The sequence below is a fragment of the Artemia sp. Qi Xiang Cuo genome, chromosome 19, assembly GCF_049724085.1.
Source record: "Artemia sp. Qi Xiang Cuo chromosome 19, ASM4972408v1, whole genome shotgun sequence".
Lineage (NCBI taxonomy): Eukaryota > Metazoa > Arthropoda > Branchiopoda > Anostraca > Artemiidae > Artemia > Artemia sp. Qi Xiang Cuo.
In genome coordinates, this window is record NC_142812.1 from 26243719 (window position 1) to 26261512 (window position 17794).

The following is a 17794-nucleotide window of genomic DNA, read 5'->3' on the forward strand; positions in this document are numbered from 1 at the left end:
CTTTTGCCGACTTTTTGATTTCTTTGTCCTTCATTCTATATAGGACATTTGGGAAGACCGAAGTTCTGTCGCCGCCAGCAGAGAAAATTTGCAGTCTCATGTCATTGCGCTCGTCGATTAGTTTCTAAGTTTTATAAGTAAAGAATTACCTACAGAGAAACCAAAATTCTAGCCAATGAAACTTCGGCTGCTATATATATATATATAGCAGCCGGTATATATATATATATATATATATATATATATATATATATATATATATATATATATATATATATATATATATATATATATATATATATATATATATATATATATATATATATATATATATATATATATATATATATATATATATATATATATATATATATATATATATAAGTTTTTATTCCAATTCCAAAAGTTCGAAATTCATCAATTTTTAATTAGCTCATTAAAATTTAAAATCTATCAGTACACGAACATGGGACTAAAAGATGTTAAACAAATGAAATTCATCCCGTCTGGGAATACTAAAGTGCTTAAAAAAGAAATGTTTATTTATGCCTTTTCCCGCGAAAGATGCCCATGCAGTCGTGTTTTTCCCTCAGGGTTGGTCGCACCGAACCAGTGGTCTTAGATTATCGAATGAGGTTTTATTCAAAATATTTTTTAATTTCTCAGTATCCTTTAAAAAAAGAGATTGTCCTATGGAAAAGTGCCAACTTTGTTTAACTTGAATAGCCACAATTTTGGTTTAAACAGGGCCAGATAATTTTTATATGACCAATTATAAAACAGTCAGTCGGCTTAGATTCATTTAAAGAACATTTACACATCCCTCGAGTCTCTGAAGTACATGCCCAGCACGTTACACGGCATTCATCCCTAAAAACACATATCAAACAGTTCGTGGTAACGAACTATAAGTAAGGAACGACCCGGCTCAATAGTAACCAACATTCTAAAAAACGGAATTTTGATATCAGTAGATAAATCAAAAGAATCCAATTTTCATGCTGATCTCAAATATTTAAGTTTCATCAAATTTAGTCTTTAGTCTTACTCATCAAAAGTTAAGAGCCTGAAAAATTTGCCTTATTTCTAAAAAAGGGAGAAACTCCCCCTAAAAGTGATATAATCTTAACGAAAATCAAACCATTATATTCAGCTTATCAGACAACCCTACTTTAGAGGTTTCAAGCTCTTAATACAAAATGTGAAATTTTGCATTTTTTGCCAGAAGAAAGATCACGGATGCGTGTTTGTTTCTTTTTTTCCCAGGGGTGATCGTATCAATCAAGTTGTCATAAAATATCGCGAGAGGGCTCATTCTAACTGAAATTAAAAGTTCTAGTGCCCTTTTTAAGTGACCAAAAATTGGAGGGCAACTAGGCCCCCTCCCAAGCTCATTCTTTCGCCAAAGTCACCCGATCAAAATTTTTAGATACCCATTTTGTTCAGCATTGTCGAAAATCAAATAAATCTGTCTTTGAGGATGACTTAATCCCCCACAGTCCCCGGGGGAAGGGATCCAAGTTATGAGCTTTGCCCATTGTTAACACATAGTATTTGTTACTTGGAAGTATGCAGACGTTTTCAGGAGGGATTTCTTCTGGTGTGGAGGGGTGTCAGTGGAGGCGGCTACGAGGGAGGATCTTTCCATGGAGGATATTGTCACGGGGGAAGGGACTTTTCTATGACGGGGGCCGCCGGTTTTCCGAGCATTATTTTAAAAAACCATTAGAAATTAAATAAAAAAATAAGTTTTTTCAACAGAAAGTAAGGAGCAACATTATAACTTAAAAATAACAGAAACTATTACGTATATGGGGGGTTCACCCCCTAGTTAATACCTCGCTCTTTACGGTAATTTTTTTTTTAGTACTTTCAAAAAAGCTATCTATTCCAATCAAGTGGCCTTTGTGATTCAGGGGTCATTCTTAAAGAATTGAAACAAAATTTGAACTTCAGTATAAAGAGCAAGGTATTGACTAGGGGGAGAACCCCTCATTTACGTAACAAAGATATACGAATATAGGAGTTCGTTACGTAAGTTATTTGGTAAGTTACGTCAGATCAAAATTTCGAGAAACCATTTAGCCAAAAAAAGTAAAATTAACATGAAATTTCATTTTAATTATTCGTGTACAGTGAGCCAAAATCAAAGCTGCATTAATTTAAAAACGTTCAGAAATTAAATAAAAAAAACATGTTTTTATTTTAACTGAAAGTAAGGAGCGACATTAAAACTTAAAATGAACAAAAATTATTCCGTATATGGAAGGGGCTGGGCCCTCCTCAACGCCTTGCTCTTCACGCTAAAAGTTTTGTATTGTTTTAACAAATACAGTTGTGAGAAAGAGTCAAACTTTAGCGTAAAGAGCAAGGCCTTGAGGAGGGAACAGCCCCTTTGATATACGGAATAATTTCTGTTCGTTTTAAGTTTTAATGTCGCTCCTTACTTTCATTTAAAAAAAACTTGTTTTTTTTATTTAATAGCATAAGAAATGAACCTTTATTATAGACAGTACATCCAACAAAACAACGGCAATTGAGAGTAGCATTATTGTGCACCATCACCTGCAGACTAACAGATATTTTCTGTGTGGAGAGTATAGGGATTCATAAAACCTCAAATGTGCATTTCTAGGCCAGCGATTTCTAATTTTCTTAAAGGTGCTTCAGAAAGATATGACGAACATTTAGATGAATAGGAGTTTAACCTCTGACCCGCTTTTATATGGAACAATATGTATCTAGGTGTAGATGGAGGGTGCGAAATTGGTGCTGAGGGGTTGAAGCTCCTTTCTTGTTATGTGAACGATATTCTGTATCAAAGCCCTTTCTTATTATGGACACGTTAATGTGCAACGCAAACATTAGGTTTTTATATGGCTCTTTACTTTTCTTGGTATTAAACTTTTTTTCTGCAAGACATTTTTCTATTCATTTGCCAAAACGAGTTGTCAGATCGATAATCAGTATTTTGAAAGCAGAAAGCAGTATTTTTGCACCATTCGAAATTCTTTAGCCGACCCAACCTCTTTTACAAGGGAGTTGAGGGGATCCACAATCCTTCTTATTACGATATCTCCCGAAAGGTGTCACCAGAAGGCCTCAACCAGGAGTTTTGAGCTGATGGGGTTGGGTGGGGGGACAAGGACGTGGTGGCACCTTTGATTTTAACAAAACAATTTTTTGCGTTTTTACTGAAAAAGTCGAAAAGAAACAAAATACCACCCTAGATTTTGAAATATGTCCTTTTTTGTATCTTCATTCAAAAAAAGAAATCTCCGCCCCTTGCACTTTCATTACTTGACACCACTGGTTTCAACTGCAAGTACCCTAATGGCGCGTTTTTGTAGTCTGTTGCCGATCCAGCCTATGTTTTAAGTTGGGAAAGGGGACTTTTAAATTCTTATCATTAGCAAATGTACAAGGAGGAGACCACAGACACCAACTATACTTGATGGAATCCGAAATGAGTATCATTCAGTCATCATACCTCAGCCAAACTCAGTGAAGATTCAAAGCTAGTCTTCTAAGTCTGCCTTTCGGGTCTTAGGCCTATTCTTACCTCTTTGACGGCAATCGAAGGGGGGGGGGGTTCCTAGATTCTGATCACCAGCATGTTTACTTGGTGCTAGTAAGTAACTGTAATTTTTTTACTTTTTGACGTCTAGACACAATCTCAACTATACAGGATGAAGTCCCTAAATTCTTGTCATCGACACATCTACGATAGTTTTGCGTCAGATATCAACCAAAAAGCAAGCATACATAAGGTTTAATTTTCGTCATCTTGGGTTGTTAGCTGATCATACCCCTGTGGGACGGGCTGGGGACATTCATTATTAAATTTATTGAATCTGCCAGATAGGAAATAATTGTTGGGAAGTGAGATTTGATTTCCAGGGTGCATCCTTAGGGGTTCCGAACCCGTCCAACCTCTGCAAGAGAAGGAAGTCCCAAAATTCTTGTTATCATGATATTTTCCAAGAGAACTTATTTGATCTCAGCCAAACTTTATAAGCCAAATTTGTGACATCCCCACGATTACACTTTACACCAGAGTACGTCAGATCCTAGCTTGACGTAAAGTAGGACCTTGGTTTTTAGTTGTAATTTTTTATGACATGCCCCTGACATGACCTATACTGGTGCGGAGAATAGGTGTTTGAAAATATCTTCTCATCGGCCTAATTACTGGGGAAGCTGGCAAAATCCATTCAAATAATTTTATGCAACACACTGCTCTTCCATTTCTGAAAAATTAAAAGAGAAAAGCTGGTTTAATTAAAAAAAAACATTGGAACAAAAAGCAGTGGGGGGGGGGTATGACCTTTTTTCATATAAATATAGTTTACATTTTTAATAGATCTCATTTAACGACTGATTATAAAGAGGAGAATTACCTTCTGTGCACTATAGACATTCGTTTTTGTCTTGTTCAGTGAGTAACAGCAGTTCTGAAAATTATATTAGAATGTGAGTTGCATTAATTTGTTTTGTTTTTTTGTTGCTTTTTCTCTTTCTTTCTCCCGTGTGTTTAGTTTATCGTTTTTTAGATGGTTTTAATTTAAAAAAAAAACTGCCTTTTCTTCTTTAAAGTTATATTTTTCTTTCCGTTGAGAAAGGCCTCAGGAAGTGCAGCCGAAATATTCTGATTTTTTAATTAGTTAATGTTTTTTTTTTTTTTTTTTCATATTTTGTTGTTTGTTCCACAGCTATATTTAAATTAAAACAGGTTTTTTCTCTTAAAACTTCGTAAATTCCAGTCAGCAAAACCTGGCTAACAGCTGCAGTTATAATTAGGGCTACACCCCCATGATTCTTATACTTCAAAAGACTTGTTTAATTTCAATTTTGAGTGATGAGCTGGTATGGTTTATAGTAGTACCTTTATGGGTTTCATTCCGATCTAATAAACACAATAGCTTGTCCCGTTCCACAACCTTGGGTCACAGTCGCAGCAACACTTCATTGTGAATATGTAGTTCTCTGCAATGAAACATATATTATATTAAGATAGCCATAGATAAATTATTTATGCATCTTCACCCTTGTATATTTTTTTCAACACTGCAGTTAATTTCAGCATTCGTCGCTGCAAGTAACTCTCATATTAACTTTAAAACTTTAAAACCATTATGTAGCAGATATTTTTTAATATTCATGCGAGATTTACTCAGAGTCAAAATACCAGCACCTACTACTGTGTATACTTTATTTAAAATAAAACGAATGACTGGTGCCCAAACGGCCATTTTATATCCCTTAATTTTTCTTCCAGCGTGAATATTTTCATTCAGCTGGATAATCTCTCTTCTTTCTACTAATAAAGTCGCACAATATTTCCCATTCAATGTATGTACCATCCTCCTTAATATCCTATTCTGATTCAAATCCTTCTATCTGGTAGGGTTAATCTCTTTGTCTGTAACAAGAGGGTCTTCCAATAGCCACTTTGTAACCATTCCACAGCGTGATTATTAATTAGAAATATCCAATTGTGTTCCCATTTCTGAGTGAGCTCCTTACTGACCACTCCTTTGCTCTTTGGAACGCATGATTTTCTTCAACATTTCTGGGTGAACTTTTACTCTTTTTCTTCAGTTGTGAATCAGTGCAAGTTTCATTCAGTTGGCTTATCATGCTTTTCTTTGATCTGAACTTTTTCTTTTTGTCTTTGGCTTGTAGTTCTGGTGAGTAACATAAAGTAAATAAAGTAGGTGAGTAACAGTAGTATGAGTGAACACATGTAATGAAAACAAAAATAAAATCATCTTGAAATGCAAAAAATAAAAACAATACAAGATTACTTTTAAATGAGGAAACAACTATAAACACCATATAGGCAAGCACTTTTTGTTTGCTGAATTTTGTTTGCTTTCTAAATTTGCTGTAAGGTTCTTCGGGCTGCTTAGACGGTAAGGCTTTCTTTTTTATTAGCACAGATTGTGACGGTCCAAACACATTTTTTTGCTGATGTTTGTTTGCTTTCTAAATGTGCTGTAAGGTTTTTGGGCTGCTTAGACGATATTGCGTTATTTTTTGTTAACAAAAAACAATTTATTTTTAAAAAATAACAAAGTCCTTTTCATAAAGAAGAGAATGTTTTGGTAATGGGGTCGGCATTTCGTAGCAGTTTTACTGAAGAGTGATGCATAACCATTCAGAGGCAAAAAGGCACAAAGCAAACGATAGATTTGAAAAAGGAGATTTTAGAAAGAAGATGAATGTATTTTAGAATCAGATAGGATAAAATATTTTTTTCAGGTTAAAGATGTACTCCTTCACCGCATACTAGATCCTTCAGTTTTATATCTCTTAAGAACCCTACATACGGTTCGCTTCATTTTACATAAACATTTTCAAAATATCTTCCCCTAATTACTAATTACTATAGAGCTAAATAATAAAAATTACTATTTTGAAAATAGTGTTACGTGGAAAACTTTTGTCACTATACAGTTTCTTTAAAAACTCCGTTTCTTAAATTTTGGTTGTTTTGGCCGTGGTACGCTCTTTACTTAAGCATTTTTAGATTTTGGTCTAAATTAAGTTTAAAAATTGTTGCTCGCTTGAAAATAGATGCCTGTTAGCTTCGCTGGTTAAAAAGAGTTTCCCACTCGAAAGCAGTGGCATGAATTGAAAAAGCGAAGGCTTGGTGGAACACATCATATAGTGTTCCAGAATTTAAGATTCTATTTCGCCTCTTACGCTAAAACACTGTAGGCTCTGGCTCCTGGCTAAAGGAAAACCAGCCTTTTTGGTCCCAGGCAAGAACTTTCCAAAATATAATATCATGGTTTATCAATCTGGTCAGACGGTCACACTTTGAATTAAGCTGTGAAGGTCACATCTTACTACTTTCTCACAGTAACTCGAAATCGGTGGCATAGGAAAAATATTGAATAAAAACAAAGCGCTACTCCCAAAACAAAATAACTTTAGACACCTTAGAAAAATATTGCCATTTCTCTCAAACATATTTTTGTTAACCCTTTGAGGGTAAATTTTGTATTATTTATTTTGATGTCACAGAGTAATTTGTTACCAATTTTATTCAATATTTTGCTGCTAATGGTATTCTGAAGAACATGCCTATAGGATAAATTAGCGATTCCCAGACTGGTTTAGCTTAAAAACAGTATTGAATAGTAGTGAACAGTTAGTAGGATGACAATATAGTAACAGACACTTAAGAAACCTATGTATCGAAAAAGTAGACAAATCAATAAAATCTAATTTTCATTGAGATTCTAACCGTCCAAGTTTTTTTTTAAATTTAAACTTAGCCGTTAAAATATCTTCGCTTTATAGAAATTTCATAATTTTAGTTGTGAGAGAAAATCCCATTAAATGTTAGGTGGTCTGATGAAAACCATAGACTTTAATCAGCAAGTTCGAGTGTCTTGGAGCAGGCGTTTCAACCTTTTATTTACAAAATTTTGTTTTCTTGAGAAGCACGAACACGGAATTTTTTTTATTTTATGAAAAATCTTATTTATATCTTTTTGATTATCTTTTTATTTTATATCTTTTTTATTTGTTTTTTGCATGCTACATGAGTACTTTTCTACTCTTAATTCTTTTTTTTTCGTCAATTTTGTGCTTTCAGCGAAGCTTTTCAGAATTGTGCATAAGCAGGGGAATATCACGAGTCTGCCAACTTGCGCACATTTCGTGTGAAATGCACGGTTTTTTACCTGATTCAAGTTTAAAATATTTTGACTTGCACTCTTTTTGAGCAGAAATCACTCTGTTTTGGCCTTGATTTGCAGTCTTTTTAGACGTCGGCAGTTGGCAACCTTGTTTTGCAAATGTATGCCGCATAGACTGCAAAACAATACTCTTTCTCTTTTTAAGTTTCAACTTCGCTCTTTACTTCCATAAGAAGAACTTGGCTTTTGAATTAATTTCTGTTCGTTTTAAGTTTTTCCCATTTTTTAATATACACCACAAAACTTTACAAAAAGATATTTGCCGAACTTCGGTGAAAACACTAAAGAAGTTGAGATGAGTTTTTACTACAATAAGTCATCAAACAATAGGCCAAAAGTGCAATTTTGTCACAGAAGGAGGAAAAGGGGTATATTATCATCTGTGTCTATGAAGAGTAAAAAATTCAATTCTTTATGAAATACTGTCCTGTACGAAATATGTAGAGATTTTAGAAAACTTACGAATCTTAAAAGAACTGTAGACATAGGCGACAGTTAGAATAATTTACAGAAACTTGTGTAATTAATGTTGCCGTTCTTCTGCCGCAAGGCTAAAAAATATTTTAACTTCTCATAAGAAAGTATACTTTCGTTATTTTTGATTTCTGGATTTCAACATTTTAGGTAAACTGATCCCCAAACTCATATTATTATGGAGAGTTAAAACCAGAAAATTCTCCAAATTCAGAAGGGGGTGGGAAATGCCTTCCTTCTGATCCCTTATCATTGGCCTGTGTGTGACGTCAAAATCACTGACCAATTCACACTCACCTTGAGGGATGGGAAAAAAAACCTGATCGCAAAACATTTGGTTTGTTAATCATTTCGGCGCTCCAGTGGATGTCTCAGTAGAGACGAAAAACAAGACACATTCTCAAAAATATGACTTCTTTTATTTTTACTCTTCGGATAAACATAAATTGTATTTATCATTATTCCTTTATAAGCATCGAATTTGAATGAAAACATTTTTTTTACTTGGTTGTTTTTTTCCAACACTATTTTTAATTTTCGCTTATTAAAGAGCGTGGAAGGGGGATCATTCAAAAAGGTGATTTTAAGTATCTCGTTAAAGATTTTGGCCATGAAGATTTCAGCGGTATACTGTTTATGCTTCCAACCCTATCCACTCTGGAAATGACCCAACAAGTCCCATTGTGCCATATGCCATCTTACGACAACCTTGTCTGGACAGGTTTATAATAAGCGTACATATGTAAGCATTAGCTTTCAAATTAGCTCGTAGACATCTTTTGACAATGTTTTGGTGGTCCGAAATAAAGAATAGTGGGTACTGGTGCATTATAGGGACGCTTCTAAAAAGTCAATTTTGGTTAATGCTAATGAAATATAATAAAATAGGATGAACATATAATAGTTTATAAACAAATTTGGGCTATATATTTGCACATTAGGGTGGGGGGGGGGGGTCGGGGTAAAGCATAGCATATATTAAATGACTAGCCTAACCTAACCTATGTACCTCCCCCCTCTCTAAACCCCAAAAAACAAAAAGTTAAATATTGCAAACGCAATGAAAACCACGCTTTGCATTGCATTTCTCTATAGCGGTCTCTTGCAATTAACCCGTCTGGCGGGTTATTTGTTACTGGTTTCCTTGTACAATATATAAAAGTGCCCATATAGCGCACCGGTACCGAATACTGCTGGAGAGATAAAGAACAAAATGGACACGTCAGCGTGTCAAGTCTTTTTCAAAATTAAATTTAAAAAATAGTTTTTTTTTTAACTGAAAGTAAGGAGCGACATTAAAACTTAAAACGAACAGAAAATATTCCGTATATTCAAGGGGTTGTTGCCTACTCGACGCCTCGCTCTTTGCGCTAAAGTTTTTATTGTTTTAAAAATAAAGTTTTGACAAAGAGTCAAACTTTAGCGTAAAGAGCGAGGCGTCGAGGAGGGAACAGCCCTTTAATATACGGAATAATTTCTATTCGTTTTAAGTTTTAATGTGACAAATGAATGTGCATTGTCAGTTTAATATACGTGTACTGATATTTAGTAATCAAAATGTTAATATTATTTGATTTATTAAAGTTATAAAAGTAAAAACATTCATGTTTTTTTTCAGTAAAGTGCAAATTATGTTCTGGCCTTGAAAAGGCATAGGGGGTTTTGAGTCCAACTTACGTTAATTTCTACTCATTTTGAGTTTGACTCGGTTATTTATTGTAATTTCTGTTCGTTTTGGGTTTCATTTAGTTATGTATGCTGATTTGTGGTAGTTTCACGCTTGGTAAATTATTTAATTTTAATTTTGCTCATTTTTTGTTTAATGGAGTTCTTTACTTTTCTTATTTTCTTCTTTTAAAGCTTGCTTTATATGAAAAGTTTTTTTTAATGTAAATCTGGTCATTTGGTATTTACTCATTAGCTTCAAGGGAGAAGAAAGCAAAACTTTATTAACGTCCGTTTTTAAAGCTCAATGGCCCTGCTTACTAATTGTAGGCCGGTAAACCTATTTCAGCAATTTTTAACAACATACACCCTTTTATTAATCTGGACACAAATAGTACTGTTTAATTTAAATTCATACCTCCTCTAGTCGACCTGAAATGGAAAACTTGATACCATTCGCAAAACAATCTGTTTACTTTCTTTGATAGATTGGATACACTTATGCTATTTTGATGTGGTTAAATTTTAAGAGCAGAAGTAGCCCAGAAAGTTTGAACATAATATCTTCAGTCGTTCTTGGGATACTGCTGAGATGCTTTATTGGGAATTAGCATTAACACAGTGCATTTTGATTCAATCTTAAGGCAACATTTAGTTTTGAAACATAATGGGCAAATGACAGGGTGGGCGTGAGAGGAGGATTAGTTGCCATCCAATCACTTTCGACTATTAAAAAGGGCATTAGCCCTTTCTATTTTCAATCGAATGAGCCCTTTTCGAAGTTCCCACGACAACTAGGAAGAGGGAAGGGGGGAGAATGGTTAGAGAGTGACAATGTAAATTGTTTTCTTGACTTTTTTTCCTTACCTTTTTTTTTGAAAAAATAAGGTTTTTTTTAATCTTAATGTGGTTGTCTAGTTATTTCTGATGTTTGTTGAATGTTTTTTTTGGTAAAGTAAAAATATCTATGTCTATGTCTAACTCCTTCGATACGAAGTGCAATACAAAAACAACAACAACAAAAAAAGATAATACTTTATACCCACATCGACCTTTACTATAAAAATGTCAAGCCTTCCAATTACTTTCGACTATTAAAAAGGGCACTAGGCCTTTTGATTTCCAATCGAATGAGCCCTTTTTGAAACGACAACGCTTTCTATAAACACCTTATATGCCCCCCGGGCATAAATTACAGCCCTTACCCTAAGGGCTGTTAGGGTAGTTGTCATCCTCTAAGACCTGATTTCTTGAACTTTCAACTACGTTAAACAAAATGGTTATCTCAAAATTTTGATTGGATGTGTTTGGGGAAATGGTGGGCGTGAGAGGCGTGTTAATCGTTCTTTAATCGCTTTCAACTATTAAAAATGGTACTAGCCCTTTCAATTTCCAATCAAATGAGCCCTTTTGAAGTTTTTACGTCAACACTTTCAATAAAAACCTTAAATCCGAAGCGAACTCACTGCGTAAACATATAAAAAAAGAAATACGTAATTCTGCTTCTTCATATTACAAACGCAAAGTCCAGGATTTATTTTCTACAAAGCCAAAACAATGGTATAATAGAATAAAGAAAATTTGTGGGAAAACACATAATAATATAGATTTCCATTTCCAAGAAGACCCTTCAGTTACAGCCAATGATCTGAACAGGTTTCTTTCTTCCATAGTTCAGAACCTCCCTTCCCTTTCTTTTGACGCTCCTTATGATTTGTGCTCTCTCAATTTTCCCGTTATTTCGCCCTCGGATGTAGAGGCAAAAATTAAGAACATTAAAAAGTGTAGTACATGTCCATTAGACATTCCGATTGTACTAATTAAAGCCTTTGCCGACAACCTCTCAGAGCATTTGTCCTTACTTTTTAATGAAATTACATCTACCTGTGAGTTTTCAAATTGTTGGAAATTAGGTTTTATTACTCCAGAAAACATGAAAGGTAAAAATCAAGATTTGATGGTGTCCGTCCCATTACTCATACTCCAGTTTTTTAGAAGTTATATGAAAGCTTTTTAGCTGAGTGGTTGAAAGTAAAAACAATCCCAAATGTTGACCAAAGACAATTGGGAAACCTACGCTCTACATCTACGACCCACTATCTTGTTCACCTTATGGACACAATGTGCAAAACACTCTAAAAACCAATAACTGGCTCGATGTTATCCCTGTTGACTTGCAAAAAGCTTTTTATTTAATTAACCACAATATACTATTAGAAAAGCTATCTTATGACTTTCAAGTTGACCTTAATTTAATTAGAATAATTGCATCTTTCCTCTCTAACACAATGCAAGTCTTGAAATAGCTGAATGTGTATTCTGATCCCCTTCCTATTTATAATGGTATGCCCCAAAGAACCCTCTTAGGTCCAATTTCATTTCTTACAATGAAAAGTGACCTCGGTGTTTATGTCCCAAATAAATGGATATTCTTCGATGATATAAATGTGTTAGCGACATGTACCAAACATTCCAAAAGAAGCCCAATATACATCTTGGAATCGATATCAGCCAAAGCTCTCACTGATGATATGAATGTCAACCCTTTAAAGTCAACTGTTCTTACTATTAATTTCCTTAAAACTCCTCCTTCTTTCTCCTGTCCAATCCCCCTGAAATGTCCGTTACCACTATGAAATTACTGGGCGTTACCATCTCAAAAAGGGGATTGCCATATTAATGACATCTTAAAACGTGCAAATGCCGCATTTTCCCTCCTTAAACTCCTTTAAAAATTTAAATGCCCTAAATCGCACTGTTTGAGGATTTTCTTATCATTTGTACGCCCATCCCTTGAGTACGCCTGTCCTGTTTGGCATCCTGGCATTTCCATTGGATTGTCGGATAGAATAGAGGCAGTACAAAAAAGGTGCCTAAGAATTATCTTCAATGAGGGTAAAGTACCTTATATTTCCCTTCTTAGGAGAGCTAATCTTGTCACCCTTAAGGGAAGGAGATCAAAAATTACCTTGCGCTTTGCTAACAATGCTCTTCATAATCCTCAAGCAGTTCCCCCTTTCCCTGGTCAATATTCACCCCTTTGACCGCGTCTCCCGCGTTGATTGTCAACAAAAACCTTCCGTCTCGCCCCAATACAAGTTTGTACGGTAAGATATAGAAGAAATTTTATTCCTTACATAGCTGACCTTTTCATCCACCTACTCTCCGCTGCCCCCCCCCTCACTCGCTCTTTACCTCATAGTTATTAATTTAATGCCCATTTTGCAAATTTGGGGGTTTTATATTTATATTTATGTTTGTTATTCACCAACTAACTTATGTTTTTTTTTTTTGCTGACGTTTGACGTTGTTATATTTTTGCTGACGACATTGGCCTTCTAATTTTATGAGTTTACTTTGTACTTTGTTTTTGTTTTTAACGTTTTTACGTATTTGACATTGACCCTTTTATAATTTGCTGTTGTTGTTTGATTGTTTGTTTTTGTTGTTCTTTTTTCGCTGTATTTGACGCTAAAGTGCGAATTCGGCCCTTTTGGGCTTGTGATAGCCATTTTTCAGCAATAAATCTTATCTTATCTTACCATAACTTACAACCCTTGGTCTGAGGGCTGGGGGGTGTCATTCTCAAATACCTAATTTCCAGAAATTTCTACTAGATGAACAAAATGGCTATCTGAAAATTTTGTTTGGATGTGTTTGGAGTAATGGTGGGCGTGAGAGGGGGGTTGGTTACCCTCCAATCACTTTCGACTCTTAAAAAGGGCACTGGCTCTCACAATTTCCAATTGAATGAGCCCCTTTTGAAGTTTTACGACAACTCTATCTATAAAAACCTTATGTGCCCCCAGGGCATAACTTACAACATATGCCCTGGGGGCTCTGGGGGGTTTGTCATCCTTAAAGACATAATTTACTGAACTTTCTTCTACGTTGAACAAAATGGCCATCTCTAAACTTTGATTGAATGTTTTTGGGGAAATGGTGAGTGTGAGAGAGGGGTTAATTATCTCCACTCACTTTCGACTTTTAAAAAGGGCAATTTCAATTTCCAATCAAATGAGCCCTTTTTGAAATTTCTACAACAACTCGTATATAAAACTTATATGTCACCAGGGCATAACTTACAACCCTTGTACTGAGGGCTCTGAGGGGGTTTTCGTTCTAAAAGACCTAATTTCCAGAACTTTCAACTACGTTGAACAAAATGAATATCTCAAAATTTTGATTGGATGTTTTTGGGAAAATAATGAACGTGAGAGGGGTGTTAGTCGCTCTCCAATCACTTTCAACTATTAAAAAAGGCACTAGCCCTTTCATTTTTCAACTGAGTGAGCCGTTTTGAAGTTTCTACGACAGCGCTTTCAATAAAAACCTTCTATGCCCTCAGGGCATAATTTACAACCCTTGCCCCGAGGGGTGTGTGGGGGGGAGGGGGTTGTCATCCTTAAAGACCTAATTTCCAAAACTTTCAACTACGTTGAATAAATGGCTATCTTAATATTCTGATTGGATGTGTTTGGGGAAAGCGTGGGCGTGAGAGGGGGATTAGTTGCCCTCAAATCACTTTTGAATATTAAAAAGGGCACTAGCCCTTTGAATTTCCAATCAAATGATCCTTTTTTGAAGTTTATACGACAAAGATTTCAGCAAAAACCTTATATGCCCCCAGGGCATAACTTAAAACCCTTGCCCTGAAGACTGTGGGGGGAGTGTCCTGCTCAAAGGTATAATTTCCTGAACTTTAAACTGCGTGGAACAAAATGGCTATCTCAAAATTTTGATTGGATGTGTTTGGGGAAATGGTGGGCGTGGAAGGGGTGTTAGTTGCCTTCCAATCACTTTCGACTATTAGAAGGGCACTAGCCACTCCAATTTCCAACTGAAATGAAATTTTGAGGTAGCCATTTTGTTCAGCGTAGTTGATTTCAAGATAGAAAATATGTTTTTGAGGAGTTCACTCTCCCACAACCCCGAGGGCAAGGGTTTTAAGTTATGCCCTGGTGGTATATAAGGTTTTTATAGAAGGTGTTGTCGTAATAACTTCAAAAACGCTCATTCGAATGGGAATTCAAAGGGCTAGTGCCGTTTTAATAGTCAAAAGTAATTGGAGGGCATCTTACCCTCCTCTCGCGCCCACCTTTTCCCCAAAACACATCCAATCAAAATTTTGAGATAGCTATTTTATTCAACGTAGTTTTAAGTTCTGGAAATTAGGTCTTTGAGGATGACAACCCCCCCACAGCCCTCAGGGCAAGAGTTGTAAGTTATACCCTGGGGGAATATAAAGTTTTTTTAGAACGCGTTGTCGTAGAAACTTCAAAAAGGACTCATTCGATTGGAAATTGAAATGGCTAGTGCACTTAAATTTTATCGCTAAAATATATTTTCCTACTACTGAAAACTGAAATACAGAGGTAACAAAGATAATGAAAAAGAAAGTTAATGCTAAATGAAAGCGTTAGACGATATCAGTGGAATGGACGGATTAGTGGTCTCTTTTCCTAATTAAATAAAAAAAAACAAGTTTTTTTTACTGAAAGTAAGGAGCGACATTAAAACGTAACACGAACAGAAATTATTCCGTATATGAAAGGGGCAGTCCCCTCCTCAACGCCTCGCTCTTTACGCTAAAATTTGACTCTGTCTCACAACTTCATTTTTTAAATCAATAAAAAACTGTAGTGTAAAGAGCGAGGCGTTGAGGAGCGGAAAGCCCCTTTCATATACGGAATAGTTTCTGTTCGTTTTAAGTTTTAATGTCGCTCCTTACTTTCAGTTAAAAAAGAATGTTTTCTTTATTTAATTTCTCAACAATATTGAACTAATGCAGGTTTTGATTTTTGGCTCACCGTACATGAATAATTGAAACGAAAATGCATATTAATTTTACTTTTTTTTAACTAATAATAACCTTATAATAACTTAAGTTTGATTTTTGTTCCATTTATTTAGGAATGACTTCTGAATCACAAAGGCTGTTTAATTAGAATAACAACCTCTTTTAAAAGTAAAAAAAAAATTAGCGTAAGAGTAAGCTATTTAGGAGAGGCAACCCCCCTTATATAAGTAATATTATCTGTTCGTTTTAATTTTTAATGTTGCTCCTTAATTTCAGTTGAAAGAACTTGTTTTTTTATTTAATACTTAAAACATATGCAGCGCTATTGCGCTGCCCATGATAAATTGTGTTTCGAACTTTTGACTATTATGGATCGTGGTTCGCTCTTTACCAAGTTGCACCTATCGCTGCAACCATGATTTATTAATCATGCTATAAACATATTAAGAAACAAAAATGAATTTTTTATATCAATTGTAGTTTAATCGTTATTGTTGGAATTGTTTTTGTATGCATAGCAGCCTACTTGATAGAATACAGATCTAGTTGTTGAAACTTTTTTAATCAAACAATAGCAGAAGTAAGTTAGTAAACAGTTGCAGTAATTAATTGTAAATTAAAATATAAAAAATACCAGCAGCACACCCGATACTAAGTTCGCGAGAGGATGCTGTGAAAGTATCATAGGCAGCGTGATAGCGCTGCCTAAGTAAAGAACGATGTGGGCACAATGTATTATTTTTTTTCTTCTTCTTCTTTCTCCATACCCGGGCACTTCGTATCGAAGGAGTTGTCGTAGAAACTTCGAAAAGGGCTCATTCGATTGGAAATTGGAGTGGCTAGTACCCTTTTTAACAGTCGAAAGTGATTGGAGGGCAACTAGCACCCCCATGCCCATCATTCCCCCAAAAACATCCAATCCAAATATTGAGGTAGCCATTTTGTTCAGCGTAGTTTATTTCCAGATAGAACATTTGTTTTTGAGGAGGATACTTCCCCACAACCCTCGAGGCAAGGGTTTTGAGTTATGCCCTGAGGGCATATAAGAACGATGTTGGCACAAGGTATCATTTATTATTTTTTTCCTTTAGAGCAGGGCACTTCATATGGAAGGGGTCGTCGTAGAAACTTCAAAAGGGGCTCATTCAATTGGAAATCGAGAGTTCTACTGCCTTTTTTCATAGTCGAAAGTAATTGGAGGGCAACTATACCCCCCACGCCCATCATTCCCCCAAACAAATCCAATCAAAATCTTGAGATAGCCATTTTGTTCAGCGTAGTTAATTTCTAGATTGTAAATTTGTTTTTGAGGAGGACACTTCCCCACAACCCTCGGGGCAAGGGTTTTACGTCATCCCCTGAGGGCATATAAGAACGATGTTGGCACAATTTATCATTTATTATTTTTTTCAAGGCTAGAAAGGCTAGAACAAAATTTGCAATTTACTGAAAAAATACAAATGAATGTGCATTGTCAGTTTAATATACATATACTGATATTTAGTAATCAAAATGTTAATAATATTTGATTTGTTAAAGTAATAAAAGTAAAAACATTTATATTTTTTCAGTAAAGTACAAATTTTGTTCTGACCTTTGGATGGCATATGGGCTTTGCACCCCACTTATGTTAATTTCTGCTCGTTTTGAGTTTGACTCGGTTATTTATTGTAATTTCTTTTCGTTTTGGGTTTTATTTATTTATCGATGCTGATTTGTGGCAGTTTCACGCTTGGTAGATTATTTGATTTTATTTTTGCTCATTTTTTGTTTAATGGAGTTCTTTACTTTTCTTTGAAAAACTTATTTTGTGGAAAAAGTTTTTTTAATTTATTAACAACATAAACGACAAAATGACAAGAAATATAATTGAATAAATGTAAAGAAGTAAATTGTTTTGATTATTTAAGAAATGAAAATTAGGAGCTGAAACTATGGAGAGACACCATCAATCAAATTAAACACAAGCAACCAATTATGTAAAAACTTTACGATTTCATAACCCGGAGAAAGATAAAAATATTTGCCTATTTTTTCAATAACTTATATTGATAATAATTAAAATGAATTAAAGAAAACATGAAGAGGTTAAAAAAGATAAGATAAAGGAAAGGGACAAAAAGGCCAATATTTCTCATACGTC

General features: G+C 34.8%; 1 protein-coding gene across 2 annotated transcripts in view; it reads left to right on the top strand.

Moving 5' to 3' along the window:
• Positions 1 to 5623: 5623 nt before the first annotated feature.
• The window catches only part of LOC148940667 (limbic system-associated membrane protein-like), a 199557-nt gene continuing 187386 nt past the window's right edge, over positions 5624 to 17794 (top strand). For both annotated transcript variants that reach the window (XM_089104909.1, XM_089104910.1), the window contains exon 1: positions 5624 to 5690. In XM_089104909.1, the coding sequence (XP_088961035.1) occupies positions 5639 to 5690 (52 nt within the window). In that variant the 5' untranslated portion in view covers positions 5624 to 5638. The remainder of the gene's footprint in view (positions 5691 to 17794) is intronic.